The 16,274-nt window shown below is 35.8% G+C and overlaps 3 protein-coding genes across 8 annotated transcripts in view; 1 reads left to right on the forward strand and 2 right to left on the reverse strand.

The window, feature by feature from the left end:
* Positions 1-3,344, reverse strand: part of abcb7 (ATP-binding cassette, sub-family B (MDR/TAP), member 7) — a 23,364-nt gene extending 20,020 nt beyond the window's left edge. The window contains exons 1-3 of the mRNA XM_067519347.1: positions 3,163-3,344; positions 1,803-1,886; positions 1,643-1,720 (exon numbers count right to left, since the gene is read on the reverse strand). Coding sequence (XP_067375448.1) covers positions 1,643-1,720; positions 1,803-1,886; positions 3,163-3,312 — 312 coding nt within the window. The 5' untranslated portion in view covers positions 3,313-3,344. The remainder of the gene's footprint in view (positions 1-1,642; positions 1,721-1,802; positions 1,887-3,162) is intronic.
* Positions 3,336-8,574, forward strand: uprt (uracil phosphoribosyltransferase (FUR1) homolog (S. cerevisiae)). 4 transcript variants are annotated; one of them, XM_067519352.1, is made up of 9 exons: positions 3,338-3,614; positions 3,686-3,913; positions 5,037-5,079; positions 5,197-5,266; positions 5,455-5,517; positions 5,911-5,952; positions 6,413-6,574; positions 7,311-7,409; positions 8,287-8,574. In XM_067519352.1, the coding sequence occupies exons 2-9, from the start codon at positions 3,687-3,689 to the stop codon at positions 8,391-8,393; spliced, it is 813 nt and encodes a 270-aa protein (XP_067375453.1). In that variant the 5' UTR covers positions 3,338-3,614; position 3,686; the 3' UTR covers positions 8,394-8,574. The 4 variants fall into 4 exon arrangements, with proteins under 4 accessions (XP_067375455.1, XP_067375453.1, XP_067375452.1 ...); XM_067519351.1 differs by having other exon boundaries at positions 3,338-3,913; XM_067519353.1 differs by lacking the exon at positions 5,911-5,952 and having other exon boundaries at positions 3,339-3,913.
* Positions 8,575-9,275: 701 nt separating this feature from the next.
* On the reverse strand, positions 9,276-15,630 carry LOC137134471 (palmitoyltransferase ZDHHC15B-like). 3 transcript variants are annotated; one of them, XM_067519348.1, is made up of 11 exons: positions 15,362-15,605; positions 14,895-14,921; positions 14,705-14,799; positions 14,452-14,584; positions 14,077-14,146; positions 13,748-13,780; positions 13,538-13,658; positions 13,208-13,340; positions 12,892-13,018; positions 12,464-12,582; positions 9,276-11,214 (listed from the first exon to the last, which is right to left on the reverse strand). In XM_067519348.1, the coding sequence occupies exons 1-11, from the start codon at positions 15,501-15,503 to the stop codon at positions 11,168-11,170; spliced, it is 1,047 nt and encodes a 348-aa protein (XP_067375449.1). In that variant the 5' UTR covers positions 15,504-15,605; the 3' UTR covers positions 9,276-11,167. The 3 variants fall into 3 exon arrangements, with proteins under 3 accessions (XP_067375449.1, XP_067375450.1, XP_067375451.1); XM_067519349.1 differs by having other exon boundaries at positions 14,464-14,584; positions 15,362-15,593; XM_067519350.1 differs by lacking the exons at positions 9,276-11,214; positions 12,464-12,582; positions 12,892-13,018 and having other exon boundaries at positions 13,025-13,340; positions 15,362-15,630.
* Positions 15,631-16,274: the final 644 nt, after the last annotated feature.

Here is a 16,274-nt window from a genome sequence, read left to right on the forward strand (position 1 = left end):
GTGAACTGTGGACAGTTTTCTGATAGGACTTTGCTTTGATGTTTTCTCCTTGTCTTAGATTTTTGCTTGCCTTGTACCTCACTTGTAAGTCGCTTTGGATAAAAGCGTCTGCTATATGACTAAATGTAAATTATAATGCCCACAGTTTGATAAACAAGTCTGTCCTGTAAGATACAAGTCAAAGTGTATTTGCTCTCTCTCTCTCTGTGTGTGTGTGTGTGTGTGTGTGTGTATGTATAAATAAATGAATACATACATACATACATACAATATATTTACCTCACATTTATAATATAATATTATTATTATTATATAATATTTAGCATTCCGTAAGCCAATCACACATATGGAACATCAAATGTCAATTGACTTCCCTTGGGAGATCTGGGAGAAACAATGACAGAAGACTCCAGGTGGACCTGGAGATCCTACGTGACACTACAAGTCCCAAGAGACACCTGGGCTGTCATCCCAGCTAAGGTTGAAAGCCCACTGGTGCCGACATGACTGTTTACCCACGCTCCACCACACACCTGCCACAGGGACTTGCAGCAGCCCAAAGAATATGCAGTAATTCCACTAATCCACTCAATATGGTGTACCATGTTACCCATGGTACACATCCAAGCAAATTACTGTGAAATTCTGCCCAACACCTGCTTTTAATCAAATACAATGAAGCTATATGTGACACTGTGAAGAAAGGATTAACATTAACAGTTGAATGGACTAGTGAAGATTTCTGTAACATATGTGGAGAAGACCGGTTAATGTGTGATACAAGTCTCTTAGACTAACTCCATGAAAGTTTTTTGTTTTATAAAGGTAATGTTGGATTATGCCTTAGGAGTTGAACCATTTCATACCATCAAAACTATTAATAAGAGGAAGCTGTGCATCCACTTATGTGAGGACTGAAACAATAGCCATGATTTAGCAAAAAAGCTATTAGTTGAGAGTTCTGTCATCAGACAGCCACGTGTCATTGAGTTATTAATGACACGTTTGAATTATAAAGCAAGGGATTACAGTATATAGTATTATACTTTTTTATAGTATAGTATATATATATATATATATATATATATATATATATATATATATATATATATATATATATATATATATATATATACTATACTATAAAAAAGTATAATATATATATATATATAATATAATATATATATATATATATATATATAGTATATATATAGTATATATATAGTATATATATAGCAAAAAAATTAAATGTTTAAAATACTTATATATATATATATATATATATATATATATATATATATATATATATATATATATATATATATATATATATATATATATATAAGTATTTTAAACATTTAATTTTTTTGCTTTTTAAATATGTCAATATCTCCACTAATGCACCAGGTTCAGGAATTATACATGACTGACAAGCGAACCCTGAATGCGATCCAACCCAAACAGTGGAAAACACTGGACTCTGAAGGAAAATATAAAATTGTGAAAATACTAAGAATTCTAATTGTTTGCAGTTCATATGTACTGTGGTATGACACACAGACTGGCATATTTAGTGTTTACATGAAAATGTATCCTTATTTTGTTATAATAACCAAAGACAAAAAGAAGGTACTGTACTCACCACATTTTTTGGATCTGCACTCAGGCCTCCTCCCGCATGCCCATGCCAGCATGTTCGTTTGTCTGTTACCTGTAAGTGCTTTTGGTAACAATATGCTTTGTTATTCTCTTTGAGCTTGATAGCAAATGCTGATTCACAATAATTTTTTAAAAATACTTACTTTTGCTGCTTCCAAAATCTGTCCAATTTTTTTGCCCCGGTTTGTACTCCATGCTGCTGTGCTTAAGTGTGGAGGGTAACTCAACTATAACACATTAGATGGCATATTTGACTAATGTTTCAGATTTCTTCAGAGTCTTTTAAGAATCTTTCAAAAATCAAGAAACACTAAAAAAACAAACAATGAGGAAAAGCAATTCCACTAAAGTAATATTACATTAAATAAAACGAATTGCAAACAGATGTACTTCCAAAAATACAAGCCGGCCCAAAATATCTTCTCACAATTTCACCAAATAGTTCATAGATCAATTGGTTTTGGTTAAAGGTTGTGGACATACTGAACAGACATATTAACGGAGGCAAAGTTCGTTACAGGTAAGTAGTTGGTAGTAGTTGGTTGGTGAAAGTTTTGTTTTCAAGTGACTATAAATATCTTTAACTAATATAATAATTTTTGACCTAAATGAAACTAATAAACTTTCTTTTTCTTAAGTGAAATTATCTTAAGAAGTCATTTCATAGCCCCTGGTTATTAGACAACACTAATGAGACTTTGTAATAAGAAAACTAAATTTAAGCATAGTCACTGTTCAAGGATGAAAACTAACACGCCCACAGAGGCTGAGGTCTTGATAGTGCAAGATATATTATGGGAGGTTTAAGATAAGCATACTAAACTTTAACCTGATCTATGGTGTAGCTACACTTATTAAAACATTCTTACATTTAGGAGTTATTGGTGATATTAGTGACCAATACAATATATTTTTACCTCCTTAAAGACACATTATGAATGGAACTCATCCCATTAGCTAGATGACCTAACACACCATGTAAACAGACACTGTGAAACCACGCAATGACAGATACATCAGCACTGAAATTATACCCGGGGTGGGACAAAACCACGTCTTATCTAATATTTACTGTCAGTCGACCTCCTAACATCACGTGACTGCGATTACAGGCTACAGAACAGGCAGCGGGGGAATGTGAGACGTTTACTTTACATGGGGTAAAATATAAGGAACAAGGACTTTACAATTATAACAAATTACCACAGTGTAACGTTAACATGACACAACGCTGATGTTATAACGTTAACACAAGTAACCCAACTAAGTAAAGCTGTGGCCAGTCAGTCTAAGCTAAGCTAAGGTTTTAATGGTTGACTAGCATTGTGCTCACACGCCAATGACCGTTCATGTAACTGTTGAAAAAAACAAAAAAAATGACCAAATGATCAAATGTAACTTTCCTGAAAGTTGCTTAGACTTTCCATCTCTGCCCTTGTGTGGCGTCCGTCACACCACAAACACTGTCCTGTCCACACAACCATATCCTTAGTTCTCACTCACCAAATATCTACTTTGGCGTTTATGCTCGGTCCAGTTTTCACTGCGACTTTTATTCCAAATATGATATGTGCTCGTCTGTCGAAGAATGTGTGCTAATTTTTGTCTCTGGAAGTAAAAGCCGCATTTCAGCCGTACCAACATCGGCGCCATGTTGACGAAGAAGGAAGACTGTTCGTGAACACGCCGCTTACGCCATATCCGGCTGTCGTAGTTGTTTAGTCGTAGTGTCGCAGCTAGCAAGAGAAAAGCCTTAGCCTCTTTAAACAAAGCCAATAGTTGGTTTGTTAATTTTAACACAACGTGACTAACTATCTAAACTTGTTTGTGAGTGTGGTCCTGATAAGCAGGTTTATGAGGTAGGTCTCTAAATCGGATAAGATCACTTAAAAACAAGGGCCGAAGCGGACAGAAAGCCACGTTGTCTCCTGGATTAGACAGCACGAAAAGCCCCAGTAAGTGTCGATCAGTGAAGGGACTGGCTTTATAACAGTTTTAAGAGAACCCCCTTTTATCTCTTACTCAGGATGCCGTGCCCTAATAAGCTGATTGAAGCAGTCAACACTGTCCAGGAGCACCCAATGAAGCAGGTGCGTTTTGTCAGCGGCAGTGATACTGTTCCAGAAGTGGTGTCCAACTCTGAACCAAGTGATGCCACCATTCAACTTGTCAGCCAGGAAAACTTGGGACCCCAGCTTAAACTGCTTCCTCTGAACGACCAGATCCGTGAATTACAGACTATAATCAGGGACAAGTGAGTCCCAACTCTTCTTACATGCATGTTACAGTAGAAACTCTGGTCGTTGTGGTGTAAACTATACTGTTACTTTTTTGTAAATCAAGAAATATCTGCAGTATCTTCAAGATGCTGTAATTGAGTAATGAATCTAAGCTGTTCGTTTAACTTTATGGTGGAAAAATGAATATGATTGCCAGGGATGTATTAACTGTTCATTCGCTTAAATGGAATAGTCAAATAATTCGATATCTATTCTTTTTAGGCTGCCTTTAGCTGTAGGACATTGTTATATTAAGGCTGAACTATACCTAAAATACTATATGTTCAACTTTTATGTAACTGTATAAAAGTACTGACTGGTTATTGGCCCTACCTTGAATAATCTTTGCATCTGTTAGTTTATAGGTGGAGTAGTGATGTAAAAATCTGATATAAGCTTAAATGCTGACCTCATAGTTGATCGGTAATAATCACAGAGTGTGTGACTGATCGATTTGGATTTTCTCAGTCCCACAGCCATTATCATGCTGTTCAGTGAGCCATTTTTCAACCCACAGAAATTTAAAGATTCTTAACGCAGCACGGTGGTGGAGTGGTTAGTGCTGCTGTCCCATATCATAAATCCCCCCAACCCCCTCCGTTTTCGAATACTGGCAGGCTGTGGCCATTCTGTGTGGAGTTGGCATGTTCTCCATGCGCTTACGTGTGTTTCCTCCGGGTATTCCAGCTTCCTTCTACTGTCCAAAGACATACATGTTTGGTTAATCGGTAGCTAGAAGTTGCCCATAGGTGTGTCAATGATTGTCTTGTCTATGTTTTTCTGTATTGGGTGTCGGTCCAGGGTGTACCCTGCATCTTGCCCAGTGATAGCTCCAGTGACTTCATTAGCTTTTAATTACTTGGTTTCAAATACAAATGTTTATAAATCTCCTACTAATTTTTAAATGTAGCACAAGTATCAGGAAATGCTTAGTGGATCACAAGACGTTTTGTGTAATTATAGCAAAGGGTTACGTTAACTTAGTCAGTTTCACACAGTGAGTTAGATACTGTAACTGAAAGAGAGAATAAATCACTCACATCAGATCAGTGATGAGTAATGGGCTGTACCCTAAATTTATTATATTTCTATTTTCAGGACAACCAGCAGAGGTGACTTTGTTTTTTGTGCTGACCGACTGGTAAGATCATGACTAAATTAATAATACCGCAAGTGCGTATTTTTTATATATATATACACACACACACACACACACACACACACACACAATTAATATTCCTTTGTTGTTCAACAACAGATAAGACTGGTGGTTGAAGAGGGTTTAAATCAACTCCCCTACTCAGAGTGCACCGTAACCACACCAACAGGTGAAAATCTCCCTATAATAGCAAACTAAACATTTAGATTTAAATTAAATTAAATGATATTGATCTAAATCTAATATAACTCTAGACCAAGCTTGGTGCAGCTCACCAAATATAACCTAATAAAAACATCCCATCTTTCTGTATATGTGACACATTTTTGAAAGTCCATATTTAATTTTTTCCCTCAGGCTATAAGTATGAAGGTGTCAGGTTTGAAAGAGGCAACTGTGGAGTCAGCATTATGAGAAGTGGTAAGTTAAACCTGCCATAAGTCACTTTCCAAACTGGAGTATTTTCTTTGTGCAGTATGAGCACATATTATGTCTTCGATGCATATGAATTTGTGCAGACTGTGGACTACAGCTGTACATTCTGTTGTTCGCCTATTCATCAGGTGTGACCATTATGTGTGCTGGATCATGTACTTTTAAGCAACTGTCATTTCCTTTCTTTCAATGAAATGGATTGATCATGTGAATACTTAATAATACAATTAAATAATATAACATAGAGCACTGAGTTAGAGGCAGTTCTTTAGTTTGCAGAGGATATTCTCTAAAGGCATTGCAGTCAGTGAGAGTGACTTGCTTGTTCTTTCTCATTTGAAATTTAGTGGGATTTATCAGTTATTTTTATTATTACAGCTATGAAGTTACCCAGAACAGCCCAAATAGTAGGTCTAAAAGGTAACATACACCAGCACTGTATTACACAAGTCAGAACAAATGTGTCTAAAAGCTGTACATCCAGGCAAGAGTTGCATTTTGGCATATTCTTGTTGATTGATAAGCATATTTGTGATTTACCTATCAGCATATATAACAAGTTTCAACACCAAAAAATATGAATTACAATATATTTTATCACAACATATCGTGATTCTTAATGGAGATGGATTTTTGTGTTTTTTCAGGAGTGGTGCTATTCTTTATATACCTCAAAGGGCTGTTGGAAACCAGCACTGTACAAAAAAACGTGACACTAATTAATAAGTCCAGTATTGGATTGTCTGACATCATGGTAAAAGCTGGATTCTTGTTTAAACTCCAGAGCTCCACCCATACAGGAAGCAGTTATGTCAGGTAGAAGGGGAATTTCTACACGAAACAGTTTGATCCCTATTGTGCTCTGTGTACCTCCCCATAGGGGAAGCCATGGAGCAGGGTCTTCGGGACTGCTGCCGCTCTATCCGTATCGGCAAAATCTTGATCCAGAGCGATGAGGAGACCCAGAAAGCCAAGGTCTATTATGCCAAGTTCCCCCCAGATGTGTACAGAAGAAAGGTGCTGCTCATGTACCCCATCCTTAGTAAGTAACCGGGGGGAACAAGCACAGTTTATTCTACTGATGACTCCAGTTTAACACCTTCAGCAGCACAGAAATGTCAAGAGATGTCCATTTTTGTGTAAATGTGAAAACAATTTAATGTATTTATTCATTTTGAAAAATCTCCCTTAAATTGACCTTCACCACCAAGTCTGCATTTCCACATCATACAGGCTCATTCACACAGTTCTGATAATTATAGCTCTCATGGGGGAAATTATACAGTGCCTGAGAGATGGCCACCAAGCTGCTGAATAGCATAATGAGGGCCAACAAAAATAGTATCTTAATAGCCCTGGTTTCGCAATGTCACAAAGCAGCATTTTTATGCTCTGAGTTTTTCAAAAATATGATGGCAGTGAAGCTAGGTTGAAGGTATGCTTCATTATGTCAGAATAATGGAACATATGGTTACACTGAAGCATACTAAGAGGGTCAGAAATTAAAGCCTGCCAAGTACCCAGACTCGTGGGCACACAGCTCGATACCTTTTTCAGACGCTAACACCAGTCAGTGAAGTAGATCCAATGCAGTTTTATTGCACTGCTTTTGTTTTTGTTTTTACAATATTTTACTAAATTGATCAATTTAGAAAGTAAGTCAGTAAGTAAGTCAGTAAGTTTTACCTTAATATGTTTTTATTTCTGCAAATTAATATGACCCTGTAAAGATTGGAATGTGAATCAGACATTTAAACTTAAATGTTCTCTCTCTGCAGGCACAGGGAACACTGTGATTGAGGCGGTGAAGGTGCTCATAGAGCACAGAGTCCAGCCCAAACACATCATTCTCCTCAGCCTCTTCTCAACTCCACATGGTATACCTACAGTCAGCTCACTGCAACTGCAGCTTATTGGCAGTTTACTTTTGTTAACCCTGCAGCGCACAAACTTGAGCCCCAATTTTCTCTGTCCCTCTGTTCCTGTATAATAGTCTTTCGCTCATAACCCCCCCCTTTTTTTTTAATAAAACTGGAAATTGTTTGTTAATGTGTTAACAAAGATTTATGTTTTGCCAACTTTACAGGTTGTCAGGACATTTACTTCAGATATTAATAGTTTCCCAGAGTAGAAATTTCTGTTTTTGTTTTTTTTAGTCCCAGTGCCATTATTTTACCAAAACGTACACTTTAATCTTAAGTGCACATTACCATCAAAACTTTAAAGCCTTTAATGTTCCTACAAGGATTTATACATTTTAACAACACAGACTTTCTCAAATGTTTTCAGTTTTGTGTTTGGTTAAAGCCTCCTAGCATACTGGCCTAAGGAATTAGCACATTAGCTCTATTACAAATATTGTCCTTTTATAAAATACAGTTGGATTTGTTAGTGCTGACATGTTTCTAGAATTGCAAACACTATAAATACATCTGGGCTCATCTGTCCTTTTTTATGTTTTTTAATTTACCCTGTCAGCATTGGTCAGTACTATAGTAGTTCATTACAGCTAAGGCTGGCAGGAATTTAGATATTCGGTGAGGTGCTTCAGTATTTGGCAAGTTTTGGCAGGGCAGCGCAGCATGTAATCCAAAGTCAAGAGATCACCAGAGTAAACAGTATTCATCCTCTGTGGACATTTTATGGCAGTTTCAACTACCAGTGTTACTAACTCGTACCAGTAGTAATGCATTACTACTACTGTAATGCATCTTAAAACTTAAATAAGTTTAACATCTTTTCATTTTTTCCTAGGTGCCAAATCCATAATTCAGGAATTTCCAGATATCACCATCTTGACCACAGAGGTTCACCCAGTGGCTCCAACACATTTTGGACAGAGGTACTTTGGTACTGACTAAACCGAGAATGACCTGAGGAACATGATTTGCAGTATTAAATTTGTTTAAGTGTATTTCATGTTGTCCTTGTTGTGCCAAATATACACACACATACATATATACACACACACATACGTATATACACACACTATACACATATAGTGTGTGTGTGTGTGTGTGTGTATATATATATATATATATATATATATATATATATATATATATATATATATATATATATATATATATATATATATATATATATATATATATATATATATATATATATATATATATATATATATATATATATATATATATATATAAAAACACACACACCTACTTATATATTATACTATATCCAAAGTATATTATATCCAAAATTATCAAGTAGATCGGCTGTATTTTATGATTTGTTTTTTGCTGATTACTTACGCTATGGAAAGAACTGAAACATTTAAAAATTACAACTTGGATCATTTTATTTTGCATGTTACAACAACTTATGAATCAATGAAGAATTTATATTTGTTAACAGACTGACAGAAATGAAACTGAAAATGTTTAAGTGTATTTCATGTTGTCCTTGTCGTGCCAAATAGACACATACATACGTATATACTGACACACACATACGTATATACACACATACATATGTATATAATGACACACACATACGTATATAGACACACACGTGTATATACGCACACATACGTATATACACACACACGTATATACACACACACAAAATATATATACATATATATATACACCTACTTATATGCTATACTATATCCAAAGTATACTATATCCAAAATTATCAAGTAGATCGGCTGTATTTTATGTTTGGTTTTTTTTTTGCTGATTACTTATGCTAAGGAAAGAACTGAACCATTTAAAAAGTACAACTTGGATCATTTTATTTTGCATGTTACAACAACTTATGAATCAATAAAGAATTTATATTTGTTAACAGAGCAGCAAATGAAACAGTCCCAGAAAATCCAAAGCGAGAGTTAACTGCATAATGTTACTTTCTGGTGTTTTAAATATCTCAATATTTGATAATAGCACATTGCTTCAGTATTTTAAGTGTCACTTGATGGAGCAACATACACAGACACCAACTACAGCAGTTACGGATCAGTACACTCACGGGGGAAAAAAAGCATAATAAATAGACACAAGACTATATGAAACATTTAACATCCAAATCTTTCCTAATGTTTTATACATGATTTTAACATCATATCCTAGATAAAGACGACATTCAGTTTTATGCAGTAAATGACTTCTGCGATTTCCTCAGACATCAGCAGCATTTTATTTGGCATACACAACCAAGTAGGAAAACTGCTCTGAAGAAGCAGTTGAGTTGTCGATATCAAACAGCATCACAGTTTGATAAAGACCCAACTTTTATCTTTACTGGATAAATGGATGTACTTAGTAACAGCAATGGGTTTTTACATAATTACACTGGCTAAATACACATATTGAGCATAAGTCAGCAAACCTCAATAGGAGAATCTGTTTCACTGGTATTAAAAAACATACAAGTAGAAAAAAATCAGAATAACATATTGCAGAAGGCTACTGATCTTTACCAACCAGTGGATGAGGATCAGTCATTATATGTACAGTTTACAAAGACTACAAATTAAAAACTTATAGAAGAACCTTATATCTTCTATGTTTGATTCCATCTATGATGAAAGATCTTTTCACATCACTTTTTTACCACATTGCAACCACACAGAAGTGTCAACTTATCTTAGCTGGCTGCAATGGTAGAAAACAAGATTGTGATAATTTTAGAAAATATATATCACAGTATGTCCCAGGCTTGAAAATCAAAAGTGACTACGGAGTTTCTACACTCATCAGCAATGTAGCCAACTGCATTTAAGACAATGATATACAGTGTATTTACATGAGGCAATCCTGACAAAATTAAAAACATTATTCAAATACTGTGCCTGAGATTACAGCATTAACTTTCCAACATATTTAGTAATAGCTGTGTTTTTATTACTGTCACCAGTCTGATCAAACATTGGTAATGGCATATGAACTCAATATCTATGATGAATACATGATACTTTTTGTTTTTTTAAACGTGGCCAAAACATTAACATAATCTAAACTCAAGCAGGATAATGGATACATTCTTAGGAGGAATTAACTCCTACAGCACAAGAATAATTGTACTTAGTGTATAAGGCGCAGATTACAATAGGTATTCAAAGAAGGGGCAGTAGTAGGGGCCACACAACTGAATAAATACAAAAGAACTCTGAAGCATTATGGGTGTGAGGTCAGTTCAGATAAATTCAGTCCAACACTGAAACAGAGGCATATAAAAAAAAACACAGTTCTACACAGAAGCTTCCCACTCAACAGTAATCTCAAAAAGGCCTGCGCTTCAAGATGAACAACTAGAAGCAATAGAGAAAGCCTATGGTAAATAACATTTGTCTTTTATATGCAAGGTAACATTTTATCATCCCCTCGCCCCAAAATCAAACCAATACTGTTGTTTACCCATCCATAAGAGGATATGTGTTGATACTGCTGGCCATCCATGGAGTTCTTCCATTCATCATTACATAAAATACCATTGTAAAAGCGGCAATAACGGTCCAAATGCAGATTTTTATCCAAATGTTTGGCCCCCTTCTGCTTTTTTAAAAGTCTCAGCGTCCACATGATTTGGAATGAATTTGCCTGGTGGTACACTGTGTATAATATTAATCTACATCCTCTGTACCAGTGTGCATTGTCTTTACAATAAATTACTCTTCCTCCATCTCTATGGTAACAGAGGGGTCTTGGTCTTCAACTGAAAAAAGAAAAAAAAAAAGCATTTTATATTGTAAATAAATAATTTTTCAGAAATTGTAGAAAGAAATTAATTTTATACATTTGATACATGTGACCAACAGGTGGTTGCAAATTATTATGATTTGAACCCAAAGACAAACAATCATGTTTACTGGGTGAGATCAGCTCCTCTAGTTCACTGAGCAGCTCACACCTAAGCTGTTTTCAATCCCACGTGACAAATTTATGGTGCTAGAACATATATAAAAAGTGAATTTCTGCATAAAATACTTTTTTGTTGTATAATTTGTATATGTAAATAGCTAGTAAAATGAGCTGTCCACAATTTGCGGTCTAAATGGATCCAGATCGTGATAGCATATATAAAAGTATATCTGCATACATTTTTTTCCTCTTACTACACCCGTCTTGCCACAAGTAACCGTGCAAAGTCCTTTGAGAGGCAGGAATTGCCAAACAAAAACATGACTTAACTACATGGTAAACTCAGGGAAACAACTACACATATCTTAACTCTCAAGATGTTTTTAATGGATTTTAATGGAAAGCAAGCCAATGCCAGGAATCCCTGAAGGAAAAGGTAAGTCCAAACATCTGACAGAAACATTGTTGGTTTTATAAAAGCAGAAAAAGCTTAAATCACACTGATGTTATCAATTAGCATATCAAGATTAATAGGGTCTCCCATGTCTTGCATAAAAACAATTTTTTGTTTGTTATGTGTAATGTAGCTTAAAAAGCTTATTAGCAGGTGTGGTTATACCATTAAGATTAGGGAGATTAAAGAAAGACATTAGGCAGCTCAAGAGACTTTCCAAGAGTTGTGAACACTTTTTTAGTATCAGAATTTTTTTTTTAAATCATAAAAACCTTATCTATATTATGTTATAATTTGTAATACACTCTAAATTGTTACACAGGAATACACACATTTTAAAAACAATTTCACATTCACCTAAGGCTGCAGGTAATAATCCAAAATTTTGGCAGTTTATTCTATATGATGTCACATCTTCAATTTGCATATGTGATCAATCATCTAAACCCCAACAGATCTTGAAATTGCATAACATTTAAAGCTGAAACCAATGTATGACATTGTTTGCTTGATAAATTATTTAAACTGTCAAAATATCTACATTGTTTGCAGTTGATTGACAAGTTGATTACAGCGCTTGTATTTTATGTTCTACACATTGCCTATGGAAGTATAAATATGTCACAATTGTGTGTCTGAAGTGACTCACCCAAGCTTCCTTCCTCAGAGCAATCATCTGACTCTTCCCACATGTCCTCATTAGATAATAAAGGGTTTTGTGAATCAGAACTGGAACTCTTCAAGGGGAAGTAGTGGCCATTTCCTTGGCTGATATGTACATTGGACAAAGGATGTGGGAAACTAGTTAAGGAACAGTAATGGTAGCAACTCCCATTCACTTATCTAATCTTTCATTATGCATTTGGTTATTAGCACTACCCAATAGCTCCATGGAAAAGTCCTTGTATTTTGGAGACCGTGAGCTTTATATTGTTCATCCTTTCAAATATCCGTATTTCCTGCATTTTGTTATATAATTGATTATCATTTTTACTTATTATGGACACTTATTATTTCCTTTTAAAGAGCCGCATTTAAATTTAAATGCGAGTATGTAAATGGCAAATCAAAACGTACCTTGTAAAGACAGGGATGAGCCACAGTCTCCGATCTTCTCCGAATACCTGCTCCAAGTTTTTGCGTATACCAACATTAAAGCCATTTTTATCTGGTCCGCTTCCAAACACTGGAGCTGAGAAGGCCTCTAGAAAAAAAAAACAAAAACAAACAAACAAAAAAAACTGCTGTGGGTTGAAATATGTTTGAAATACTTTAAGTTTGCATTTACAAACCCAAAAAGCTAAAGGAAATTATTTTTGTCTTTCAGGCAGTGACAGAGCAGGTAAGTGAGCAATATTGAAAGGGGGTTTCCAATAAATATGTAAACTCTTACCTAAAGTAGATCTGTTTTTGGCCACCAACCAACAGTGATAGCCAAAGAGAAACATGAGACTAATGAAGAACATGAGTGCCACAAACATAAGGAAGAGGACATGGAACTTTGCAGGGCTATTTGGCAAGTCCCCCTGTGAGAAAGAAACAGGAGAGCTAGAAACTTGGGTGAGAAAAAATGGTGAGCTTTAGTAGGGTGTATCTCATAAGATAGGGTTTTCTCCTTTGGTGTTTTGAGTTTACAATAGTTCAGACTGCTGTGCAACTCAGGCATCTGGTATAGCTGCATTACCAGATGCTAAGCATGAGTTTAATCATTTGGACTACTCACCACCCAGAATTTGAAGAAATACTGAAAGACTGTTGCTGCAATGTATATACAGTAAAGCATGGAGTAGGAGAGGAAAAGCAGAAAGAACTTGTAGTTGGCAAAACCCACACAGTTGTTCACCCTAAAAGACAAACATTCTGGTGTGAACAAAATCAACATCAACACATAAATCTATTAGTAAAATTAAATACAGGCTAAGGTACAGCTTACCAGGGACAGTGATGGTCCATTTTCAAGACGCATCTAAAAAGAAAATTGTATACAATTTTTAGGTTCTACATATATGAGTCAGCCTTAACAGGCATTAACCAATTTCCCAGAAAAAATTCTTGTTTAAATTTGAGAAGGTTTCTGACAAAGGTCTGCTGATCCATTTTGGTAAACCACTTCTCTGATTGATTAAAAGGATATTCTTTCTAAGGGGTAGTGTGCGAACAACGCTACACCTTCTAATTATCACAACACTCCCTGACCAACAAATATCTTCTTGCCTAGGGTAATCTCTAAATGAATGCACTGGGAAGGAAAGGGTGACTTACGTTTCACAAACTGAGCAGTGGTGACAGCGGTCAGGCTTCAGTACCTGGCAGCGGTCGCAGAACCTGATAGCTAGAGACAAGGGGATGACCAGTTAAATGAACGATATTTGAGCTGAGCTTACCCTTCACTAACATCCTGCGGCCTTACCAATCAGCACTAATGAAAGAAATACATTGGCTGATAACTCTAGATGGGGATGCTCAGGAGCACACACAAAGCTATTTGCCATAACCCATTTACTTCTATCATACACAGATTACGTGCCGGATGATGGACCGTAGCTAATGTACCTGCCATGTTACCCCACTGATTTACAGATATGGCAAATAATTAAATAATACCATAGGAAATTACAGGGTAAAAATATGCATTACTTGTCAGTCTACCTCCAGATTGAGCTCGAGTAAAGATGGGCAGTTTCTTTGCAATCTCAATCAGGATTTGTTTCTGTGCGTCTGGCCTCTCTTCCATTTCGTATCTTTGCTTGTCTGAGTAGGACAGCTGAAACTGGAGCAAAAAACATGCATTATGATTAACACCACATTTGTTTAAAATACAGATGTAATTTATGCTACAGTAAACTAATAATTTAATGGTCAGTTTGCCATCTTTAAGAGTTCGGGAAACCTTTTTGCATGGTGATGCAGGAGGGGTAAAGATGGACTTCCAGTAGGTCCAGGTGAACATCAGAAAGCAAACATGAAATACCAGTAGATACACCACTGAAAGTACAAAAGGCCAGTGATAATAATACGCAAAAACAGCAATGACATGAACCAAGTTTGTTGCGTAGCACATACATTAATTAATATCTCACCTTTTTCGAATGTGTTGGTGAGTGTAACTGTAAAAACAACAACCACAAAAAACAAGAAGAATATAATGAAACCACAAACGGATGCCGGAGAAAAGACACAGTCAAGGTAACTGTCTGTACTGACACCTAGTTGGTAAACGTAACGTTATCCAAAAGAAAAACACTGACCGGCTAATGCTACGAGCCCGGTTTACAGGTTGTAGCTAGGAGGCACAGCACAGTTTGTATGAATACAGAGTTAACGCTGACCTCATACTGGTGATGATAAATTCAAGTATTAGTTATTTTTTTTAAAGAAAATGTTACGTTAACTAAATACAGGCGCACACCCTAAACCACTTCCGCCTAGTTAGCTAGCCCCTGCTCTGTCTACAACGTTATTTTTGTTTTCACTGCTGTGCGGCAATCTTCGTTGTCAACAGTTATACGATCTAAATGACAACAAACAAGCACACTGTCGTACTTACAAAGACATAGTTCAAACACATAGGCGTAGTACGACCACAATATCACCGAGGTTATAATAAGCACAGGTATCCAGGAGAAAACCCTTTGACAGCATCTCAAACCTCTGGAGAGAGCCATATTCCATCTAAGCTCTGTTCTCATCTGCGCTCGACTACCATGCCTGATTCATCCGGATATCGGGAAGCGATTCACCTCACCACAGTAACCAGAGTAGAGTCCTGCGCTTCATAGGCTAAAATACGTACATACAACGTAGTAATAAACCATACACAGATGCTCAACTACTGAATAGTTGTATCATCACCAAAGAATCCAGAAATAAAATTTCCATTCAGTCCAACATTGTGAAGAAATGAAAAAAAAAAAGAACAACAACCCCACCCCTTCCTTTCTTTAACTCTGGATCTTATAAGTAGTCTCAGATCCTCAGAAATTCATACATAAATGCAAACCAAAGTAAACTCAAACCTGAGTAACAAAGGAAACCTGAGTAAATGCAAAAAAGTTTTCAAAGGATAATTCTTTTTAAATTGAAGTAACATGTTATCCTTTCCAACAATTAGAAGATGCAACTAATGTTACTATGACAAACTTCTCCCTGCTAAACAAAAATCCCTTTTTCAAGAAGTAAGAAAAGCATAGAGAACAAATTAAAAATAATCTAGCTTTGGAGGTGACAGTTCACGTTCATTACAAACCAATGTTATAATTAAGTCACCAACCCAACAAGCTCCAGCATTCCAAGAACAGTCTTCAAACATAAGTCCTGTATCATTAAGCCCAGAGCAGCAATACGAAACATCACAACTCTTACCTAGATTTTGCTGCTTTATTTTTATGGCTGTAAACCATGAGCTAATAACATATGTTATTCCAGTGCTATAACCAAATCAGGAACACATTTGTGAGGCC

This window comes from Channa argus, chromosome 10 (assembly GCF_033026475.1).
Source record: "Channa argus isolate prfri chromosome 10, Channa argus male v1.0, whole genome shotgun sequence".
NCBI lineage: Eukaryota > Metazoa > Chordata > Actinopteri > Anabantiformes > Channidae > Channa > Channa argus.

Excerpts from the sequence above, each read along its gene's own strand:
- uprt (XM_067519351.1), top strand. The coding sequence starts at position 3,687 with ATGCCGTGCCCTAATAAGCTGATTGAAGCAGTCAACACTGTCCAGGAG. Across the intron at positions 3,914-5,036 it reads CAGACTATAATCAGGGACAA|GACAACCAGCAGAGGTGACT; the intron begins GTGAGTCCCAAC and ends TTCTATTTTCAG. Across the intron at positions 5,267-5,454 it reads CACCGTAACCACACCAACAG|GCTATAAGTATGAAGGTGTC; the intron begins GTGAAAATCTCC and ends TTTTTCCCTCAG.
- LOC137134471 (XM_067519348.1), bottom strand. The coding sequence starts at position 15,503 with ATGAGAACAGAGCTTAGATGGAATATGGCTCTCTCCAGAGGTTTGAGA. Across the intron at positions 14,147-14,451 it reads ATCTGGAGGTAGACTGACAA|CTATCAGGTTCTGCGACCGC; the intron begins GTAATGCATATT and ends CCTTGTCTCTAG. Across the intron at positions 11,215-12,463 it reads CTCTGAGGAAGGAAGCTTGG|TTGAAGACCAAGACCCCTCT; the intron begins GTGAGTCACTTC and ends TTCTTTTTTCAG.